The sequence below is a fragment of the Cygnus olor genome, chromosome 1 (assembly GCF_009769625.2).
Source record: "Cygnus olor isolate bCygOlo1 chromosome 1, bCygOlo1.pri.v2, whole genome shotgun sequence".
NCBI classification, from domain to species: domain Eukaryota; kingdom Metazoa; phylum Chordata; class Aves; order Anseriformes; family Anatidae; genus Cygnus; species Cygnus olor.
Window position 1 is genome coordinate 51,366,417 of NC_049169.1, and position 24,679 is coordinate 51,391,095.

The following is a 24,679-nucleotide window of genomic DNA, read 5'->3' on the forward strand; positions in this document are numbered from 1 at the left end:
GATACTCTGCGGGTGTAATGTCTCAGAACACCATTGCTTATCATCCTGTCTTCCGCTTGGCACAAGCACAGCTTTTGGAATCATGATAGCATTGTGTGCGAACATGTACCTTCCCTCTTTCAATTGTTGAATGACTATTTCCTTTGTGCCCTGGAATACTGAACACATTTTGGCTTAGCTGGGTTTTATTTACTTATCTTCCAGTGTTTCTTAGTGATTTATTTTATTTTTATTTTTATTTGGGGTGGGGGGAGGAGGGAAAGAGGGCGGGGAGGTAGGGAACAGGAGGTTGTGTGTGTGTACACAGTCCTTGGATGTTGTAGTGGGTTTACGTGGCAAAGTTTTTGTAGCAGGGGGCCATACGGGTGGCTTCTGTGAGAAGGCTCTAGAAGCTGCCCCATGTTTGGTAAAGGCTCCACTGCTGACCAGAGCTGAGCCAATAAGTGGTGTTGTTTTGCGCCTCTGTGAGAGCATATTTAAGACAGGGGAAAAAAAAACGCTGCGCCACACAGCAGCTGGGAGAGTGAGAGGAGTGAGGAACAGCCTTGCAGGCGCCAAGGTCAGTGAAGAAGGAGGGGGAGAGGTGCTCCAGGCGTCGGAGCAGAAGTCCCCAGTGGCCTGTGGTGAGGACCATGGTGAAGCAGGATGTCCCCCTGCAGCCCATGGAGTACCACAGTGGAGCAGGGTTCCACGCTGCAGCCCGTGGAGGAGACCACAGTGGAGCAGGTGGACCTGCACCGACGGAGACTGTGGCCTGTGGAAGACCCCTGCCGGAGCAGATTCCAGGCCGAACCTGTAGCCCGTGGAGAGGAGACCACGCAGGAGCAGGTGACCTGGCAGAAGCTGCTGCCCGTGGGGGATCCAGGTTGGAGCAGTTTGCTCCTGAGGGATGGACCCCGTGGTACGGACCCATATCTGGAGCAGTTCTTGAAGAGCTGCTGCCTGTGGGCAGCCCATGCTGGATCAGTTCACCAAGGACTGCATCCTGTGGGAGGGACCCCACAGCACAGGGGACGAGAGTGACCGAGAAGGAGCGGCGGAGATGAAGCGCTATAGACTGACCATAACCCCCATTCCCCCGTTCCCCTGCATCGCTTGGGGGGAGGAGGTGGAAGAGGGTGGATGGGGGGGGAAGGTGCTTTTGGTTTCTTTCCTTTGTTTCTTGCTTCTCTAGCTTGTTAGTAATAGGCAATAAATCTTACTGTCTCCCTATGCTGAGTCTGTTTTGCCCATCACAATAATTACTGTGCGATCTCCTCGTCCTTATCTCAACCCTTGAGCCCTTTTCATCGCATTTTCTCCCCGTTCCTCTTTGAGGAGGGGAGTGAGAGAGCGGTTGTGGTGGAGCTCAGCTGCCCACCCGAGTAAAACCACCACAGATGTGTGAGGATATCTGGGCCAAAGTCAATGGGGAACTGAAGATTTTCACTAATCTCATGAATTTTCCATTTTTCATCAGTTTTAGCTAAAGATTAACTGGTAGCAGTTCCCTTATATTTCACTAAATTCAGGAGGGAGCAAGTTAGCCTTTGGAAATAAGTACGAGTAGAAAGATTACATGCAAAGCTCTGAAAGAAACACTACTATGTATCTCATTTTTTCCTTTAGTATTTTTAGAGATAAATATTGCATCAATTTGATTTTCAGATTACAACTGATAGGCTGTTGGTGTTGGAAAAGTTTTAAGAACATTTTAGGAAATACAATTGATTGTACTGTCTACTAATAGACTATTGGGTGGTAGCAGTGTCAGTAGTCTTGTGTTTATTCCAGCTATTTTTATCCACGTAAGAGGTAGGGATCAAGGCTAAGCTAGTTACCTAGGTTATTTCTACAGTCAGTAAATAAAGAGAAAGGCACTTAAAAGAAGCATTCATTCCCCTGCTATCAAAGCAGTTTAAATGAGTCACCGTTGGGAATTGCTAGTCAGAATACACTGAGTGTAAAGGAAGTATAAATCAGATAGTTTAGTTAGATAAGACAATTAAAGTCAAGTGACATGAATTCTAAAAAGTTATTATTCTATATAGAGAGAAGACCCCATGTCCTAGAAGAGAAAGTGGCAAATTTAAATTGGCATAACATGTCAAATGGCTAGTATTCAGTCTTAGTTCAAATGCAGGGTATGATCTAAACTCTGCCCTCTGATAAAGAAGCAAGTTGCATTGGACAGTAGTAATAGAAGTGCTAAAAACCTTCTTAATTCCACACTTTTACCTGCCTGAACACACTTACACCTTTACAGGGAAAACAGAGATAACTGGCTATGTTGACTTAATCTTTCCTTTCTTTAGTGGCAGATCTACAGAGGATGATACAGAATTAGAATCATTTTACAATTAATTTGCAAAAGAATTAGATTTCATCAGAACACAGCTCACATTTCCATTGTAGAAAGTGTACTGAGGTCCTTGGCATATTCTTTCTAAAACTTTTTCTCCTTTAGGATCTAAAGACACTCATCAGAAGAATTTACCAGCGATTTGAAATACTAACAGCTCTTGTGTCTTGCAGATGAGAATAAGTGTAGCATCTAGAACTACATTGGGAGAATCTTTGGACAATTTCTTCTAAACCAACATTAATTATTTGCATTTATCTTTGGTGCTATAACAACACAGGAGAAAGAACATTGATTATCAACATTCTGCCGAGTTGGAATTCTTAGGACCATAGAGAAAGTGAATAGATAACATTAGTGTAAATACAGGTCAGTGTACATTAGTGTAAAAAAAGCTGCCAAACTGAACTTTTGCACAACTTCTGGTTCAATAACTAAATTATTAAAAATAAATAAATAAATAATAAATAAATAACCCTTTAGACATTCAGGCAACCTGATCCTGAAAAGTGTCTGGCTCCCTCTTCTTCTTTTCCTCCTGTCACACACTTACGTCCCCATTAGCCTTCTCTTCTCCAGGCTGAACAGTCCCAGCTTTCTCAGCTTCTTGCATGAAAGATGCTCCAGACACTAATCAGCTTCATGGCAAAGTGTTGGATTCGCTTCAATAAGTCCATATTTTATTTATTTATTGTTTTGTTTTGCTTTGCTTTGTTACTGGGTAGCCCAGAACTGCTCCAAAAGTGTCCTCATCAGTATGGAGTAGAAGGTAGAAGGATCTTTCTACCTGATGAAAATAGTCTCCTAATGCAGCCATGATGCTATTTGCCTTTTTGCTGTGAAGGGACATTGCTTGCCTATGGACAATTTCTTGTCACCAGGATCCCCAGGTCCTTCTTGGCAAAGCAGTTTTCCAGCTATTCAGACCCTCAACCTCTACTGTGTGCATGAGATTATTCATTTGCCCCTGTTGCATTTCCTGAAGTTCCTCTCTGCTTTTTTCTCCAGTCTGTCCAGGACCCTCTGAATGCTAGCACCACCATCTGGTTGTCACTCCTCACAGTTTTGTATCATTTGTGAACTTGCTGAAACTGCACTGTGTTCCAGCACCAAGGTCATTAATTAAGATGTTGAAGAATCTCATGTTCAACAGTCTGCATGGTTTCACTTGTTGACAGTTTACAGTCTTACTTGTAAACAGATGTTTACAAGTCTTACAAGGAGCAGCTGAACTGCGTAGTTTAGCCTAGGGAAAAGGGGGCTCAGTAGAGACCTTATCACACTCTGCCATTGCCTTAAAGGAGGCTATAGTGAGGTGGGGATCTGGCCCTTCTCCCAAGCACCATGTGATAAGATGAGGGGAAAATGCCTCAAGTTGCACCAGGAGAGATTTAGGTTGGATATTAGGAAAAACTTCTTTACTGAAATGGTTGTGTGGCACTGGAATGGGCTGCCCAGGGAAGTGGTTGAGTCACCATCCCTGGAGGTCTTCAAGAAACATGTAGATGAAGAACTTAGTAGCATGCTTTAGTGTCGGACTTTAATACTAGGTTAAAGGTTGGACTAGATGGTCTTAGAGGTCTTTCACAAAGTGAATAATTATATGATTCTATGATTTTAAAACAGTAATGATCGCAGTATTGATTCCTGGACACCAATAGTGATTTGACTCCAGCTGGACTTAATGCCAAAGAATAATAGTAACGTTGAATTAATCTCACTCTTAAAATGAGATGAAATCTATTGGATTGTTCCCTGAAGTGAAAAACACCTAATATATCATAATTTGGGTTCTAAACTATGGAAATAGAATTCTCAGTAACGTGTAATTAATCCCTTATATTTTGAAATTGTTACAAGCATAGTTAATTTGAAATTCTGAAAGTGTTCAACCCTCTCTGAAATGCTGTTGCATCCTGTAGCATATCTGCAAAGTCAGTATATAGCTACACAAACACTGTAATTATCTAAGCTTTATCTTTTCCATTACATTTAAGGTCGAGCTTGAAGAGGCATGTTCTTATTTGTGTGGTTTGGAGTGGATTGAGTTGTGGGTTTAAAGTGTCATTTTCCTTTCTACTTTGCACAGAATAGAACTTTTGGGGAAGGAATCTGATTTCAAATACCTGATCTTGTCTGACATTCAAAAAATACTTTCTGTACAGCAATTGACCGGTAGCAGTAAGGTACACCATAGACTGTATTATCATGGATGTTCCTCACTTGTTCTGTTCACCCTTGTGTTCTGAAGCCCACAAATATAAAATAAACGAACTACAAAGCAACAATAAAGAGAAAACACTGTATTATGAATGTGTATCGTTATGTGTATGATATATATATAATAGAAATTATGGTTGTTTTTGCTCCTTTAAAAATGATTTTCTCTGTTCAAAATATTTAAAAATATGGAAGAACATATACATCGTTTTTCTTCTAACATTAGTGGATGAGAGAGTTCTTGAAGGACTCTAATAATTTTTGATTGCCATTTATTTATTTTAAAAAATGAAAATTCCAGAAAGTAGAACAGAAACTACTTTTGATTAAGCACATAATAACTTGTCATGAATTTATCATATATGTGAAGAAGCTTTTTTTACAAGTCTTATGAAGCTAAATTATGCAAAAGGCTACCTTTTTTTTTTTTTCTTTTCTTCTAACATTAGAAGGCATGGAATTCATCCCATGTTGTACTGTAAATCTTTTCCTATTGGCTTCTCTTTGACCATGATCTACTTATATAAGCTCTAATTTGGAAAAAATAAAATAAAAAAAGGTAAGTACTTGATTTAAAGACATTGAAATCAGTGTTCAAACCCAAAGAATGCAAAGAATGTTTGGTCCCTTTGATATTTTTAGTCACTGCTGTGTACACTATCCGGGGGGTGGAGGGGGGTGGGGAGGGGAGTATTATGCTTATTTAATTCCCTTGAATGTTGTTTCGTGATATTTCTCAGAGAAACTTCATGATAATGCTCAGAGAAGCCATTTTATGATTCTGTGAAGGTAAATACTCAAATGAACCTCATGAGTACAGTCAAATTAGAATGCTATCCTATTATTCTTGGATATGGTAGACAATGCAGTTTGTTTCTTCATTCCTGGATTTCCTGTGTCTCAGGAATACTACAGATGAAAGTTCCTCCTTTGATGTATATGGTTTGCAGTAAGGAGCTCAGATCTACTAGAAAATGATTTTACAAGGACCTCTATTTCCTCTGGAGATATTTTTTTTTAAATAATAATAATTAAAAAAAAGCTAAAAAAAGATTTCTGTAAAAGCTCATATATATCAGTGGCTTCAGCTGCTGCTTCTGCAGAAAATGCTTAGTTCAATCTCTTTATTGTTCTAGAGATTCACTCAAGAAATCAACAGCAACAAAAAATTTCAGATATATTCTACATTTGGGGTTTGATCTTTGCACATCAAATTCTTTTAAATAGATACTACTTTGAAGAGATAATAACAAAGGAAGTGGAAAAGTTTCTAGAGAGCTAGTGAATTTATGTATATTCTTATATCTAAATTGCAAATCAGGCGTACAAGTAAGGAAATTAATAATTTCTGAATTCGCTTTATTCAGTAATATATTTTCTTCAATTTGTCTTAGAATTTTTTAGATCCAGAGAGCCAAGAAACAGTATTAATTCCTTATTTTTCTACTTTGTCATTACTTGTTGTGGCTGCCAAATACTGAAGTTAGGTAAGATTCATGTCACTTAGTTTTAGCTATGTAAAAGCTGAAATGTGCTCTTGCTCTTTTCTCTCTCTCTCATTTGTGGAAGTTAGTGAATTATCTGTTACAACCTTTCCACCCCACCACCCCCACCCCCCCACCACCTGAAAAAAAAAAATGTTTTTTGAGCCAAACACATCACCATTCAGACGACAGTACATGAACACACAACCTTGCATGATGCCTTGAGTCTTCTGGAAAAAGAAGCTGAGTGGTGTTCAAGAATGTGGTCATAATTGCCAACTCTCCAGTATAAGTAGCTCTTTGGTGAATACCAACGGCTACATAAAAGGTATCACATTACTTTGAGAAGTTAAGAGAACCAAGATGAATGATGTGCACAATAGATATCCTACCTTTAGACTGAAGAGTCTGTCTATGTCTTGGCTTACCCACACTACCTGGTAAAAGCAGAATCTCATTTCACTCACTGCATTGAAATGAAGCAGCTCCCTGCCTTATTGTCCTACTGTATAGAGAATTTATTCCATATAAAATTATATACTTCATCTGAATGCATCAAATGAACTGACTTTCTGATCTTGCCTTGTACTGTGGGTGAGTCAAAGATACAGACAGCCCATAGATTACTTCCCCATTAACACAACCTGAAGGCATGAGCCCACTGTGGCTGTTAAGCTCTTTAATGGGTATCTCCTTCTGCTTTCAAATATCATGCAGTAAACACAATAAGATCTTACTCTGGGGCATGCAGGTAATAGTACATCCTCTGTGTGTTGTACTGTGATGAATCTATTGAGCAGAAGCTGTAGCAGCAGCAAAACGATGTTCTGGCTAATGCCTGGGGGAAGCATGAGAGAGTGATACCTGGAGTCAGAGAACTGGCTTGCATGATGCATAAAAGGAATTGTCTCAGGATAGACAACCAAAGTCATTTTTTTATAAGGAAGATAACTTACAGGAGTCTACTACAACCAAGAAGTGCCAGCCATAGTGTCATAGACCTTTGATTTGATCTTAAGATATTGTCAGAATTAGAATAATTCTATGCTCAGGAAAGGTATGGGTCCATGCTGTAGGTCCTTGCTTTGGAGTTTGAACCAGTGAGTTGTTGTATATGTGCTATCCCCATAAATGAAACAAAAGAAACAAAGGGGAAATGTGGGTGGAATTGCACACTTTTCATACCTGTATCCAGATATCTCACACTGGTTTTGTAGCCAGTGAAGAGAAACAGGCATTTTTAGGGCACAATTCATCTGATATATTTTAGACCCTGACTTTAGAATGAGATGAATCACAGCATACAAACACATTTTTCTGCACTGGCTATAAAAGAATCCTAAGTGTGACTAGCTCAGACATTGCCATCATAGTTGTCTGTGTCTGGTCAAAAGAATGTCATTCTAAGAAGACAACAAAAAACAACTCCAATGAGCTCACAAGTAATGGAACATATATTCAACAGACGTATCCCAAAAGTCCAAATGGAAGAATGGACTGAATATGTCACCTCAGGAGCTAGGCCTTCATGCATCAGTTCAGAAATATATGTGCTCCTCTGTTGTAATGTTTCCTGGAAGCCTTGTGTGTTTCCTGGAAGCCTAGTGTTTCCTGGATTGCCTTTCTCTTTTTATTAAGGACCACTAAAACTATTTTCTTCATAACTGGTTAGGAAACATAGAGTACTGGAGATTTTAAGAGCATTTACAATAGTGTTTCATGTCACTGCTTCATTGGACTGTTAGTCTCCCTGAGCTGTCTATTGCAGTGGCAGAGAGAGGCTTCTACAAAAGGTGGTTCAGAGTAACTGTGTAAGGCAGGCACTCTAGAGGAACCAGTCTGAGCAAAGTGGCATGTGTACAATCATATAAGCCTCACCATGAAACATTTCTGGATTTCAGGAGCTATTTAAAAATGAGAGCTATTGCACATATAAGAGGGCTAATCTAGGAATGGATACGAATTGCAGAATATAAAATCAAACATTTTTTTTAATGTCAGAGAGGTTTTACGTCTATTATTTGCCTTTTGATTTTATCTAATGTATTGTGGATATTTCGTTTCTTAGTAAAAACACTTCACTGTTTGTATTATAGTATGTAGGACCAACTAAAACTTTAAATTAACGAGCAGTATTTTTGAACTTTAGTTGCAAATACATGTTATATTATTTATTAGTCAAAAATTATTTTACTGTACTTATTTTTCCCTAAACTCTAAAATTCAATTTCCTCTCATAAATACACTCCAGTTACTGGTATTACAAAAATGAGAAAAGCAGATTATGAAAGTGGACATTCATACTTATTAAACTTATTCTTGACAACATTTAAGAAAACTCCTTTCTGTCTGTGTATTGAATTCATCAGAGTGAATTGCTCTCAATCACATTCACTCACATTGAAATAACTGTTTTAATTATTAAGCACGTCTCTGTGATATTCTTGTAATTTAAGAGACACAAAAAAGAAAGCTTCCTGTCACTAATCTGAAGCAATATAGACTCTTCAGAGAAAAAACAGTTTGGAAGTTTAAATTTAAAACACTCAAGACAAAATCATCAAAGGCCCCTTTAAAGGTTTATTCATTCCCTACTATTAAACTCTGTTTATTTAACTATTAATTGGGTGCAGGAGAAAAAAAAAATCACAATGCAATTTTTTATGATTTTTTGCCGTTAGAAAGTTTGGTAGCAGTCAGTCTTTTACTGCTATGGTTTGAGTTTATATATAGTAAGTGATATACAGAATAGCAGAAAAGGTCATTTAAGCCTTTATTGATCATCATCATGGCACTAAGGGGCATGGTTTGGTGATGGGACTCTGTAGGTCAGGTTAATGGTTGGACTTGATCTTGAAGTTCTTTTCCAACCTAGATTATTTTACAACTATATGATTCTATCATGTTTGTAATATGCTATGGATAAGAAGGCTATCCTCCACACCTGACAGGCAATTTTATTGATGTTTTGGTTTTGGGCTTCTTTAAAAAAAAATAAAAAATAAAAAATAAAAAAAAAAATCTCTGTCAATGAAGCCTTGGAAAACAAAGTTTTTCTTATGTTACAAAATTTATCTCTGGCATAACTTAACAGATACAACTTAATACAATATTAGTAAACAGATAGATTGAAGCTGGGAGAGAAATGAAATAAGCATCTCCTGAGGAAATTAGAAAAGAATCTGCTACAAGGCAGAGGACGCAATCCCTTCTGCTTCACTACTATTTTTTGAATGATGACATATCAGATTAATTAAATGAAGTTCCAGCTGTTCTTTGGATATCAGAGGTTACCACAGAGAGATGCACACAGAATTATTTAGGTTTTGGAGAAATGTCCCCTACACAAACGGAGCTAGTTTTATTTGACAGATCACAAAGATAGAGGGTAAGCAAATATGATGCATGTGCTCACAGAGAAACCATGCCTTCATGGATCTGAAATGCTTCTTAGCCCTGTGTGTAGCTATGCATCCCAGGACTCTTCTCATTTCTGCCTAGAGACACTTTTCTAAAGCCTGCTGGAAATCTGATGAGCAAACTTAAAATTACCATCATGGTAGTGGAAAGCTGCCAGTGTACATGGTGTGTTTTCTGGGCAACCAAAGGCTTCCTTTCTATGAAGCATCTATTTGCATGGACTCTAATTGACAGTAGGCAGAACTGACTTGGAATGAAGAAGCAGTAATGAAACCTCTCCCACATCTCCTGCTTAGCTTGCATGACCTAATTGCATTTCAGTGCGAGATAATATGTTGCAGATTTTACTGTACTTCTAAAATTGTCTCTCTTAGCTACACAACTGACATCAATTAATGAATAATCACAGCTAGACTAGCCCATAAATAGCAAATAATTTTAATGTTTTCTTGTCGAAAAATAAACAAATGCAAGAAAGGCTCATAGTCTGAAAATCCCCAAGTAGCTTCCAAGATATCAGTGGTGTTTCTGCTGGTAAGTCTGGATACAGAATCAGGACTGAAGATGACAAATTTTGTATGTATCTTGCCCTCACTGGATTGCTTCTACTGAAAAGAAAGCAGAAAATTATTACTGCATTATTTTTTATTGTGACAATATATGAAGTTCAACACATAAAATATCTTTAAAACAGGAACAAAATGTAGCTTTTAATAAAGAATTCTTTTCATTCTATAGAAGCTTATTCACCAAGATTTAGTGTTTTTGTTTTGTTTTGTTTTATTCTGATTTTTTTTTCCTGGGTGCTTTTATTTTAAAGAAGAAGCAAATTGTTGGCCCTTAAACCCATACATAGTTTTCTAAGCCTTCTTTATAGAATGAATTAGTTAGTTTATTGATCAGGAAGCTGCTGTCTGAGTGCTCAGTGGAAAGTCTTAATGAAACACTTATCTGAGAAAAAGATTAGTAATACAGCCACTGAAAACCAATTTTCTCACATTTAATCTCCTAATCTATTTTACATTATTTCCCAGGGGTGCCATGAACTTCACAGATACATGGTTTTGTGAAAATAATAAATTATTTGGCAGAATTTCATGAGATTGGAAGTTGTTCTATAACAGCTAGTCACATTTCAAAGTGGATTTTTTTCCTATTCTGAAATATTTAAACCTGGTCTAACTAGAGAGTAAAGTTCCCAGCATTGCCATTTGTTAAATAAATAAATAAATAAATAAATAAATAAAAAGATTGGAACTCACCCAATAAAAAATCATTGCTTTTAGATCTTGGCAGGATATTCCAAATGCACATTATTATGTTCTATATAATAAGTTCTATGAAATATGTAAGGATGCCATGTTAAAATAGCTTTTAATACCTGACATAGGTCCATAAGATGCTACACAAGAGGTATTCCTCAGAAGTGCATACTTCTCACCAAAGATATTCCTTGTTCCTCATTGCATAATACCTCTCAGAGTTCTGCAACTCTGGTAATGTTACTGCATTCACAGAAACTGTGAAACAAGAAGCATAGGAGATTATCACTACTTAGTGGCGAGCATCACTTTTGTGTTTCATCAAATTATTGCTCTAAATTGATCATATACTGCCTGCAAGGAGGCTCTTTCTTCTCTCCACATCAAGACTACAAATGAATAAAGATGCCAGCTACCTTTCTGTGAAATGAGGCTACATGATGTGCTGTAGAGAAAACCATGATCAGGTTCAGCCAGGGTAAGAATGAAACTTTTCTGATGAATCCTAATTGGTTTTGGTCAAAACTTATGTTGCTTTTCTTTTCACCAGCAAAAATTTATTCAAAAGTTTATCTAATTCTTTGTGCAATTCCATTATGATGATGATGTCCAGGATGCTTGGTTATGGCCTAAGACTAACTCTTAATGTAAACCTCAGGTAAGAGACTGTGGGACCCTGAGTTAAAATTTAGCTTACAGAATAAGTCTCATTAGCTAATATAGCCTGTGCTTTCAGTGAAGGTACTGAGACTGCAGAAGTGTATTCAGACCAGTATGTCTCACTAATATATTCAGCTTAGTGCCTAACAGATTCAAGAAATTGGGTTTGCCTCTCTGTATGCACTGTATGTGATATTCCCTGTACTCACACACTATACAAATATTATTGTGGTAGTTGTCCATAAAGTTTCAGCTTGCTGTTGAATCTATCAGAGCTTGTATCCATGTCTTCCTTTTCTTTGTTGATGAGTCAATGGACAGAATCTATTGAATACTTATTTAACTCACTTTTTAGCTTTATCTTTCTGTAAATTTTTTTCATCTGATCAGAGTCCAATGCTATTTTCAATTCTCAGGCATTTCTACCTTTATTTCTGATGCATCCTAAACCCCCACTCCTGAATTTCCAACTGCTTCTAAGGTTACTCTCTGGATATAAGTGTGTTCTCTTCATGCCCATCCTGTTCTTTTTTCCCTTTGCTTCGTTTCAGAGCAGAACTTGAGGGCTCAGATTTCTTTGATATTTTTATAACCTTCTAGGCTCTTTCCGGAGAGTTCCCATTAACTCGTCATCTGTATTATTTTTCTAAAACCCATTTTTTACACTACACTATGTTTGATAAAATATATCCAGTGGTATACACTGCCACCCACCCAGTGATGGATTAGATAGTGCTTTACCATCTAAGTCAATACATCTTCCTATTTCTTAGTCATCTCTTCACTTTGATTCAACTTGACTCCTCCATGCCAGAGGATACACTTTACATTTTGCACAGAGCACTGCAGTAGTTCCATTTTATGTTATTTTAAAGCTGAAGACACTTCATCCTCCAATTTCCATATTAAATTCACACTTTACTTTTTTAATGTATTTTTGTACCTTGCCTTGGCTGAAGCATCTGCTCCCTCCCAAACTCTCAACCTTTGTTCCCAAATTGTCAGGTTCTGTGTATATCTATAAAGTATTCTACTGTTTGAAATAATCTGACACTTTTTGTGGATCAAGGAACAATATACGTTTCAATTTTTTTTATTTTTTTTATTTTTTTTCCAAAACCCATTTCATTTGCCTATATCAGTGTCAATTTTGGGTAGTCTACCACTCATATACCTCTTTTTTTTTTTTTGCTTTCTGTATCTAGAATACAAGTTTCAGAAGACATGACAAACTCTAAGCCATTTATTTTGAGCATGTGGAGCTACACAAACAATGGTAAACTATCTGAAAAATATACTTATTACCAACTTAAAATCCAAGATCTAGCCTCTGCATTTGTTAGCCTCATTCTGAATTAAACCTTCCTTTCCCTCATACTAGTTTTTACTTCTCTGCTGCCAGTGACAGCTAACATCCTACCTGTCAGCCTGAAATATTTTATACATACTTTGAGGCTTTCACTGTGACAGACCTGATGGGAGTCTATCTGAGCCCAATGGAATAGCCTATCCATTATAATTTTCCAGTTGACTACCAACAGTAGCTCAAATGTATATGGTAACTTATGTTTTTGTTTGTTAGTTTGTTTGTTTTTCATCTTGTTTAAGAAGACTGTGACACATGCAGATTTTTGTAATAGCCATGTACAAAAATTCTTTTTTTTTTTTTTTCCTGTGCTTCCTTTGCTGTTTTTTAAAGAGGATTGAATGCAACCCTTGAGGCATCATGTGCAGCTTCCCAAAAAGAAAAGCTGAAAAACAAATTGGACAAGCATTAAGAAGTGCAAGTAAAGCAATTTAGTTATGCAACAGTGGAATGATATGTTCTAAGGCTGAGGAGTGAAAAAGCTTCTGAGCATCTTAGTCAAATCAGGGATTGCAATAAATTTCACAAAGGATTTAATAATCCAGTCATTTTGTTTTTGTTTTTGTTTTGTTTTTGTTTTGTGTGTGTGTTATCTCTGGATTTTGTTTATAATAAATGTAATGATGGATCTTCTTTACCATATGCCCTAGAATACAGACTCTGCATTCAAAGGCAAATCTTCATTTCTGATTTGGAAATATAACATAAAAATTATGCAGTTGTCACTTCTGACATCCATCAGTTCCTCAGTAAATAAGCAACTTTTCTTGAGCTGCTGGAGCACAGCACTCAGGCAGACTAGAATATAATAAATATGATCTTGTTGTGGCATCTCTTTACATCTGTAGATGCAAGTAGATTCACTGTATTGGTCGGATAAGTCTAGGTCATTAACCCAGATTAGCATATTTAAGGATAAAAGAACATCACAGGGCCTTTTGTTATATATCTGTTAGAAAAGAAAATAGATCAGGAAAATGAACAATAATCTCTGAAAGTGGGACAAAGCACAAATCCCAAGTATTGTCAGAAAGTGATGAAAAATTAAAATGAATTGAATATGAAATGGTTCATCACAGTGAGCTTGCACGTATGTGGTACAGAGAAGTTATTGCAGGGTTGGCAAAATAAAAAATCCTCTGAAAAGGGGGAAAACAGGGAAGAAAATCTTGCTTTGGCACAAATTCTGTTATTTGAAAAAGCTATCTAGACATCATGAATGAAAGCTGTTTAAAACTTTTAACAACTTTACATTTAAATTTCATTTTTTATTTGTTTGTTTCAAGGATTTGTTTATTAAGAACACTATTACTAGAAAGTCACTAGTGATTTGCTTTTGAAAAAAAATATTTCATAATATTCTGTTGAGTGTTGCAAATTCTGCAAAGGACACATCACATTACTATGTGAAAATCAGGCTTGGTCTTTACTGAGCTTTCACACCTTTGCAGGTCCTATAAAGAACACCTTCTTTATGCTGCGAAGGCATGTGATTGCATATTTTAGTTCCCTGTGTTTTCATTGCTGTATCATTTTTGAAAGTCAAAAGAATAAAAGTTTCATATATTATGAAAAACTGCAAATATGCATGAGTACAAACAAATACTAGAGATTTGGGGTCTGAAGAAAATGAAGAAAACTAATCTCATTCAGAAAGGAAAAGAATTAGAATTCATGCATGTATGTTAATAATTACATTTTAACTGCTTAATGCCAGCTTTATGAAACAAATTACCTTTATAACATTCTAATATCTACTTGTGCATGAACAATGAAAGCATAAAATCTGTGAGCAAAGCTGTGACTTCAGAACTGAATGATGACGAGGTATTTTTTTTCGATATTAGTCTTAGTTTTGAGTAATTATGAATATTCTGTTCAAATGGTCTTAAAGAACATCAGGGGTCTCACTGTGGAAAGTTCTGAGACTATTTGTCTAAAGATGACTGACATTACCTACACCAAAGGGAAAATTTACCTTTTTATTCTTGCAAATGTCACTTGTGTAGTATTCCACAATGCAATGTTACAAATTGGAAATAGAACAGCAAGAAGATGCAGTTCTAGGAAAGTGTAAGGAAATATGTACGTACAAGTCTGCGCACCTTTTTTAGCTAAAGGCTCCCATTATAAATATGACAAATAGTACGTTCAGACTGGTAGAAAGAAACAGGCTTTGGAGCAGGTTGAAGTAGGGCAAGAGTGCGTCCGCACTGCCATCTGGTGTTAGTGATTGCATCCGTGTCTCTTTCATGATCCGCTGACAATGACAGGTGCCTCATCGCCGAGGTGTCCTTCTTTCTGGTTCCTTTGGTTGGTATAAACCAGTAAGTAAGTTTTACGAACAATTAAACAGCAATGGAACTGTGTTTTCTTTCAACAGTTTCAAGGGTTCTATCTGTAAAACAAGAACGTTGTAATGACTTCATGTGAAACCAACACAAGAAATGCAAGTGTTCTTTTTAAATGGTGGCCATACTAAACTCTTCTCTTTCTGCATGTCAGCATTAGTAATAATAGTCCTGCATTCCTCCAGTTTCACCTGAATAATTCCCTCAACTTCTTTTCCTAATGCAACAAAGTAATGATCTAATGAAAACTGCTTGTGCAAAAAAACAAAATATAACCACCAAACGTAGTTATAAACACCTTCCTCACACTTAGGGACTTCAGTCAGGTTGGTCAGAGCAAAAGCAAGGGAACTGTGTAATACCACAAGCCCAATCAGCAAATATGGCACAGTCATCTTGTGAGTGAAAACACACTTGCTTATTCCCGAGTATTCCAAAGGAAAACTTCAGTGTGAGCAACTGCAGTGTGTCTCTGCTACCCCTGAAGCAGCAAGAGGTTGTAAGCACTCCAAGCACTACTTGAATTTTCAGTAGTCAAGCTAGCTTACACCATTCTCTGAGAATTGCCAGTATTTCATCTTTCCAGTGATATTCTGATAAGTTTTTAAAAGAGTGTATTGTTTTGGAAAGTCATCTTTTTACTGGGCGAAATATATACATATATATGTGTGTGTATGTATGTATGTTTCATGGTCTGCTCTAAAACAGGGGCAATCTTTCCACAACATTTCCACAACAACTGTTATCATGTCCTCTGACAGTCTACTGAATCCACAGACCCCCACTAACCACTGTTCTGTCACTGGAGAGGGAACAATTCTGGAGATTCACGACCCTGATAGCTCCTTCCTGATATTCATTTTTATTAGACATTAAGGAAGAGTAAAGGGTTAGTGTAACCTAAAAAAGTAGCTACATTAGACTTAATCAGCTTAAATATGTTCAGTCTGCTTCAAACTTTCCCTTCATCAAAAAAATAGTCACAGGTCTGACCAATTAATTAAATATATATTGTTTTTTGTTTGTTTGTTTGTTTGTTTTTTTCTTTGTGCAACATATACATTGTTCTTATTCTCAGCACGGTGATTTTAAAAGAAGGTTTTGTACAACCAATGTCCATTCACTGCAGTTCGTCTATATGCACAAAACCTAGTAGTCACATTTTTACATTACTCATTCTTGATGTATTTACCTTTCTGTTCTCTGGAGTCTAGTGGACTTATATTTGTACTCTTAGATAGATTTAATTTTTGGCAAAGCAAATATAGATTGAATTTTACACTTGGAAGGTTTTTTGTTATTGGTCCAAAATTTCTCAACACGACATGACAAATCATAGTTGGGTATATTTTGTCAGGTTAGTTATTCAGTGCTTTAAAAAATGAAGGTATTTAAATATAGGGTTTAAACACCGCATATGCAGTGCTATTTACCACTTCACATAGTTTGTAGACCTTTACACTCTCTTTGTATATACCTTCAATATATAAATATGATAAAAAAAATACACATTATTATGGACAATAGCCATTATACTTTTACATTGAAAAACAGTGAAGACATAATTGATGAGTTTATAATATGCAGACCAGTCTGGAGTCCATTTTTTTTCTCAGTTTGTGGTCAGACCTTTATCAAACACTTGTAGTTCAAAGACGTAGTCAAATGCATCAACACAGGTTAATGCTTGTGATTTGTTAGCCAAAAATAGCATTTATCTTGTTTAAGTAGTAAAATGACTGACATAAATCTGTAACATTGTGATATGATTGAACAGTGCTGTTTCTTGATCTTGAACTGAACTAATGAGCTTTCTGATCCTCTGTGCCACCTTTCTTTGTCTGATTCATCTAACTGGGCCACAAAAGCATTCCAATGCTTAGATATGTCCAGACTAAGCTAGACATCCATCTTTCTCTTACATTCAGCAGAGAAAATGACAGCTTCAGAGAGCCTTTTCATACTGGTGCAGATGTCCGAGGTTGAGGGATGTTGCACAGTCCTGGTACTGTTTCCACACTGCAGAAAAGATACCTCATTTATGTCTGGCAGTTCTCATATTCAGACCTTTCCTATTGGCAAGGGAATTGAGTCATGTTATAACTTCCTCCTGGCCTATTGGCCTGGGCTGTCTTTGAAAGGAAGGGCAGGTGCACAGGGAAAAAATGTACAAATCATTTCTCTTGCCAGCCTAAAATGGGTAGGATGAAATGTGATATTCTTCTTTATTGACAAAAAAAAAAAATGTTATAGGTTGGGTTATATATTAAGCTTGAAGCTTGAAGATGACCATGATTACATGAAATGAATTCCAGTTTAAAGAGAATATTCTGTGCATGTTTGAAGAGCTTCAATATATATTTTTTATCATACCTAAAATATAGATGAAATAGTTCTTGTAACACTGTTTTCTTTCATAGGTGACACTACTGTATACTTTTCTTCACATGAGGCACAACTTGAAATATTTTGATAAAATGAGATGCTTGCGGAAACGATCAGCAGTGTCATTCTTAGGAGTCCTTGTCATTTGCTTGCTGTTCATGAACTTGTACATTGAAGATGGTTATGTTTTGGTAAGTTTCTTAGATGGAAGAAATCCTGGAACAAATGGAAAAAAACATATCCCTAGTGGATCAGTAAAGTTCATAATTCCTGCAGTTTCCCACAGTTAGTGTACCATTAGCAGTAAAGTATTGTCAACATTTCCTGATGAACTCAACTTCATACTGCACTTAGGCGATGTCAGTAAGATCTGAACAGTCCTTTTTACAGAAGTAAAATATACAGTTGTTTGTTGTAAGTATGGGAGATAATGACTGCAGAAGACATTCTCTATTAGATATCTTCATCTGAGACAGAATATACCTTGTATTTCCCATACTTATTAATTTCCATCAGTTTTACTGTAGAAATTGTCTACACTTTGAATATTTATGTAAGCTAGGAGCTCCTTTTTCAGTTCATACTGCAAATCTCACCTGTCAATACTATATTAAACATGTTTATAGGAATATAAGTATAGAAGAGAATTTACAGTAATTCCACATTCCTTTAAGGTCCTAGTAAAAACTATTTCTTTGTAGTGCTTTTATTCTGTGTTTTTCTCACATTCTGTTCCCCAGATTTGAGTCAGTCAGGTTCAGCACTACAATGTGAACAATTAGATATAAATGACAACTTGTGTAGGTTTACGATAGTAACAAAGATTTATCAAAAGATCTGAGTTAGGAATTTTAAAAAGTAGGCTACCGACAATGTAACATAGCCCTGCAATTTATATGTATCCTATGGATGTCTCACTGGTGAATGCCAAGTAAACTCTGATTATGGTTTGAATGTTCAGTTCATCATAGGTTGGATTTGGCCCAGTAAAATGATATTGAAACTTATTAACTGTACCTTGCAAATAATAAAATGACTAAATTAAATATGTAACATTGTGATGTGATTAGACAGTCCTCTTTCTTGATCTTGAATTGAGCTACTGAGTATTTTTTTCTGATTTTGTGGGCCACACTTCTCTGTCTGATTCATCTAATTGGGGTAGTATGAGCTTTCCAATATTCTAGAAGGTGAAATACATTCTCACTTGGGTTTGAAAAGCAATGTAATAATATCAAAAATGTGTAATATGTAAATAATAAAATACTTGAATTTATCAGAACTATGTATATATCTTGCTAATGATTTTAATTAAAAACATTTTGCTCATAAGTTTACTTATTGCAATGTTGTTAATACTGCAAATATGATTAAGGCTATACTAGTGCTTTTTGACCTGTTGAAAAGATAACCCATGCTTCCAGCATGTTTCTCTATTACAGATATATTGTTTTCTCTAACAGTACTTGAACTAAGGATTTTCATTGTTTTATTTATTCATAATTTTCTGGTTGTGATCAAATTTGACCTGGCTTATCACGTTTTTCCACCAGTAGTATTTTCCCTGATGCTTCTTCTTCTTTCATTAATCATTTCCAAGTCCCCCAGATGTTTCTGAAAGTGTTTTTATTATCACCACTAATGGTGTTCCTCTTGGTTTGTTTTTGAAACCTTTTCCTATCCTATTTGCCAGCTCCTCAGATGGCTCCATGTCTTATTCTTAATTTGCTCTTTTCCCCCCATTTTTAGAAATTTGATCTTTCATTGCTTCTCTCATCACTGTTCTGGCACGCTTGCATTCATGTAGCTCTCAGCCAAGCCTCTTGACAGTTCTCCCAGATCTCGTGATACATTTATGGTCCATCAAGCATTTTTCAAATGTGTTAGGTTCTTGACATTTTAGCTTATTTATTTAATTTTATTTTCAACTCTATGACCATGTCTGACAGGTCTGTTAACTTGTCTGGTGTGCTTTCTCCGCTGAGGTAAAAAAAATAAGTAGTTAATGTGTCGGTGGTAAGACACCGGAGAGACACACTTGGGGATAGCTTTCAAGGACAGCAGGCTAACCAGTTCCCATCATGAAATGAGAAAGTCCTCAGATCCCCGAAGACCTTCTGGCTTTCTAACTATAGCTGGTTTTCTGATGGAATATCTGCTGAAGATAACTGAGAGGACAGGTGTAAAAGGAACTGGTGTAATGGTCCAGTTACTCTTCCCAGTCTTAGACAGAAGGCCGTGCAAGGACATGTGGGGCTGGTACCTCTTTCTCCAGCAAGTGCAAGATGTAATGGGTGGACCTTCAGGAAGTTACAGTGAAAAATTGGGAGGCACTGTTGCAAATCTTAAGAAGGGAGAGTAGAACCTTCCCTTTTCAGTTTAAGATTCTCACATGTCTGAAGAATCTGCAGGATTCCCTGAGTCCCTGCAGATCATTTGCTGTGGAAGTGGAAAGTAAGGACCCACTAGGGGAATTTTTTAAAGTTGGTTTGGTAGATGGTATGATGTGCTGATGCATATATGTCTGCACGGCAATTTAAGATGCTTCTACTGGAATGTGTGTACCATATCTAACCGAACATTTAGAAGACATGCTGAATTAATATAACACAGAGGGCAATTTCTCTGTGATTTCCAGTTATTTTTTATACATACTCTGTGTTGTAAGTGAACTTCAAGAGAAGCATGCCTGACTAACTATTCTGTGAATACTACTACTACTACTATATTATTATTATTATTATCATTATCATTATCATTATCGTTATCAATCATCATTATTGGCCTGTTCAGCCTGGAGAAGAGGAGGCTGAGGGGGGACCTCATCGCAGTCTACAACTTCCTCACGAGGGGGAGTGGAGAGGCAGGTGACCTATTCTTCGTAATCGCCAGTCACAGGACCCGTGGGAACGGTGTCAAGCTGAGGCACGGGAAGTTTAGGCTAGACATCAGGAAGAGGTTCTTCACCGAGAGGGTGGTCGCACACTGGAACAGGCTCCCCAGTGAAGTAGTCACTGCACCAAGCCTGTCTGAATTTAAGAAGAGATTGGACTGTGCACTTAGTCACATGGTCTAAACTTTTGGGCAGACCTGTGCGTTGCCAGGAGTTGGACTTGATGATCCTTATGGGTCCCTTCCAACTCGGGATATTCTATGATTCTATGATTATTATCATTATTATCATTATTATTATTATTTTATTGGCACTATGAAAACAATAGTTGTATTGTAGATGACATAGTACCTTTAGTGGAACAGATTATGTCTATAAAAAATAGAGCACTTTGGAGCACCCTGACATCCACAGGAATCTCCCAAGATCCTGCAAACACAGAAGATAAATTAAAGGTTAATTAAGAGAGGAAAACCAGAATCGTCACAGAAACAAAGAAGACAGCTAAGGAGAGATGATCAGAGTTTTCATCTTCACTAACTTCTGCACGGTAGTCAGAGGGAGAAGAACCAGATTTTAAATTTATGGAAAAAGCCATGTTTCTGTTTTGCTTTCCATTCAAATAATGAATGAAAAAACAACAACAACAACAGTGTTAGACACAACAGGCATTTTTTCAAGAAGAAAAAAAATTTTTTGGCCAGTTTAAATATTTTGCTTGTTACAATCAAAACATAAGTATTTTAGTGTTCCATTCTGGAACCAATAACACATGATATTTTGACCTTAAAGACTGTTTAAAAAAAATAAGCTTTTGGACTAGCACAATTGTTTTGTGTGTGTGTCTGTGTGTGTGTCCGTGTGTGTTTTACCTTGATGAGCTCTCATGAAAATCTTATGAAGTCTTGGTTTTAGTCCAATGACTTAAATTTTAATCTGGATTTGGTCAACATAAACCTTCCCCTCATAACTTATGAACAAATGCAAAGTAGCATAGCAGCACTAGAATGAAATTACCAGAGAGACATTGCAGATCAAGAGTGTAACAGTGCAGGTAGATACCCTGGATGTCAGCCAAAGATCATTACTGAGCTCGGAAGTGGATTATTTACTACTTCTATAAAAGAGTAATAATGAACTTAAAGTGAACCTAGTATCGGTTTACAGAAATCTTTCTTTGTGCCATAAAATACATCTTGACACATTTTGAATATTTATACCATCACATTTGAATGCTGCTTATTGTTTCTGTGGTTGCTCTTGTTAGCAACAGAACTATTTCTGCACAATGTTCTCAGTTAATGACAGATCAGGAAGTTTTTTAGTGTATACTGTAGCAGAAGAAAGGAACTCATTTCTTCACTGGTCTGTCATCAGACTAGAATCAAACAATGTAAGCAACAAATAAGCATTCCTACCTTTAAATTCCATCTCATGACACTGCAGCCTGTTAGATATGTTATCTTTTCTTAAGGACTGAGGGAAAGATTTTCACTGAGACGTAACTTATCTTATTGATGAGGCAATGCTGATGAAGCCTCTCCTTCCCTTGTGCAATTTCAGTTAGGCTCAGGGAGCCTCTTAGAAGAAGAAGAAGGAAAAAAAAAAAATAAATAAAAGACAAGAATAGAAGGTAGAGAGAGGGGGTGAGAAATTTGCATTTTTTTTTCAAACCATGCTCACCGGATCCAACAAAAACTTTGTCTGTTTGGATGATCACATGCATTTCTGCTTATCATAGGTGTGAGTTGGAGCTACTCAGAAGGTGACAAATGACCTGATTGTTCTGTCTTTTGTTGTTGTTATTGTTTTTAATCACTGAAAACATTTTTTAAAAAATCTCCACTTCAACATCAAAAAAATTATTTCTGAGGCTGACTGATATTCTCTTATCCCTGTCTCAAATACCCTATCATTTTATTATTTTTTTTTTGTAATAGTCTTCTGTCCTCAACGCTTCCAGAAAAGAAAGACAGAAAGACAGACAGACAGAAAGAAAAAAAAAAAAGAAGAAAGAAAGAAAGAAAGAAAGAAAGACAAGAGAAAGAAAAGAAAAAGAAAGAAAAAGAAAAGAAAGAAAAGAAAGAAAGAAAGAAAAGATTTACAGAGTTTTTGCCCAAATATTTTTTCTTCTTTTCCTTTATCATAGTCTGAAGGGTTATTTCCTGTAACCAAAAATGTATGTTATTCAGTAATGGGGTTTAAAAAACAACAAACAAGCAAAAACCAAGGTGACACCTATATGCTTTACAAAAGCTGACACTGAAAAATGTTATTCTTGGAAGCCTGCCTGTCCATGTTACCTCTCTGCTGGCATTCACAATGTGTTTCTCTCTGTCTCTCTTCCTCTCTTATTCTTTTTGTTTTTCTCACTAATAGGAAGGGACAAGCAATTAATCAGAGGAAACAGCCACGCATCAGCTCAACCCAGTAGCGCTATGTTCACACTTTAAAGATTTGTCTAATTCTCTAGGATCTATATAAACATTTCCTATCGCTACCTAGCTGGCACGCCTTTGCCAAGAAAAAGTAAGGTCACTGCAACCTGAATGTTATGAAATGAAGGTAATTTAAAATGGGTGAAATCCATGTAGTTTCTGCAGTATTCAAGGAAAGAAGGGCTGAGATAAATGTGAAGATCCCAGAGAGTGTGGTGGGACAGTTATCTGTCACTGACAGTTCCTGGTACAACAGCTAATTTTTCACTCCTAGCAGTGAATGCCCCACAGTATCTTCACCTTGATTTGACTGATTGATTTTTAAATAATCATTTCACCATTATAAACAATGCTTAGAAGTCCAAGCGCAGAAAGTAAAAAAATCATCTGTGATTTGTTGATCTTCATAGAAAGCTATAAGGTAAAGTTTGTTTGAATTAGATTTGAGAAATTTTGGGTTATGTTGGCAGCTTCTTGGGGTTCTGAGGGTTCTGTGCAGTACTTCACTGCACAATGTACTGAATTTTGAGCAGACTTAAGCCTCAAGGGAAACTCTGCATTACTTTATCTGAGCAGGTCTTTTACAAACCACATTAATTTAAGAAACTTGAGGCAGGTTCAACTAAATTATGCCATTTCAATTATAATTCTTAACATATTTTACATAAAACTGGAGATATATTAACAGATATCTGAAAGAACTAATTTGGACCGCTGGAAAAAAGAATACAATGGTAGTGACTCCAAAGCAGCAGAGATGAAAATTATTCGCTTATAATCAAGATGCAGCTCTCTCCAGAAAAGCATAACATTAAAATTACTTATAGAAACACAGATATGCAGTAGTAAGTTCTCTTCTACTCTAAAATAATATCTAAATTACATCTTCCAAGAGGGAGTTCCCTATAAATTGCTCAATGAGTCCTGAAAGATGGTTATGAAGAAGAAATACTAGTAAGGAAAAAATGGTCAAATTCAGTTAAAAATGAAATGGCAGAGAGGAAATATCCATTCAACATTCATAAACTGTAAAGTTATGCATAAGTGGAACTAGTCTTGTAGAGTGCTTAAAATGCTAAATGTTTGGCAATTAATCTTTAGCTCATGTTTTTGTGCTGTATTTCATAGTGCCTTGTTTTAAAAATATTGTGTGAATAATAAGTCAAAATCCCCTTTCTTTTAACATATTTTATATCCTTAATATTGTCTAAGTGTTTTTTCCTCTCCCAGGCATATATGTGCACATTGCTTTGGCTTTTGTCCATTTCACACCATTTCCTGCAGTTAACAAGTAAATGAATGTTTGATGCATAGTCTACATATGTCTATTTGCTTGCAATAAGATTCTTCTTTCACAAAAAAAGTGAATAAATATCCTTTGTTTCATGTAGCAAGTTTACACAACAAACTCTCAGACTTTACCATTCAAAGATTTACTTCATATAAGCACAGCCCTGGAGGATAATTTTGTGGCTAGATAGTTTCCAATGTCAGATACTCAATTTTTGCCTGATTTTCTTTTGTACAGGGTATCTTACAATTGGGCTATCCTCTGTGAAAAGGAAAAAAGGAAACTACTTGCTTGAGACCATCAAGTCCATATTTGAGCAGTCAAGTTATGAGGAACTTAAAGAAATTGCAGTGGTAGTGCAGCTTGCAGATTTTGATTCTGCCTGGTGTGAAGGAATGGTCCAGGATATTTCACAGAAATTTGCACATCACATAATTGCAGGTAGACTAGTAGTTATTCATGTCCCTGAGGAGTATTATCCAGTTCTGGATGGACTCAAGAGAAATTACAATGACCCAGAAGACCGTGTGAAGTTTCGATCCAAACAAAATGTTGATTATGCTTTCCC

General features: G+C 36.5%; 1 protein-coding gene across 1 annotated transcript in view; it reads left to right on the plus strand.

Moving 5' to 3' along the window:
* The window catches only part of MGAT4C (MGAT4 family member C), a 56,561-nt gene that overhangs the window by 30,373 nt on the left and 1,509 nt on the right, over window positions 1-24,679 (plus strand). Inside the window, 4 exon segments of the mRNA XM_040558171.1 lie at window positions 17,525-17,680; window positions 22,762-22,860; window positions 22,863-22,911; window positions 24,349-24,677. Of these exon segments, the coding sequence (XP_040414105.1) occupies window positions 17,525-17,680; window positions 22,762-22,860; window positions 22,863-22,911; window positions 24,349-24,677 (633 nt within the window).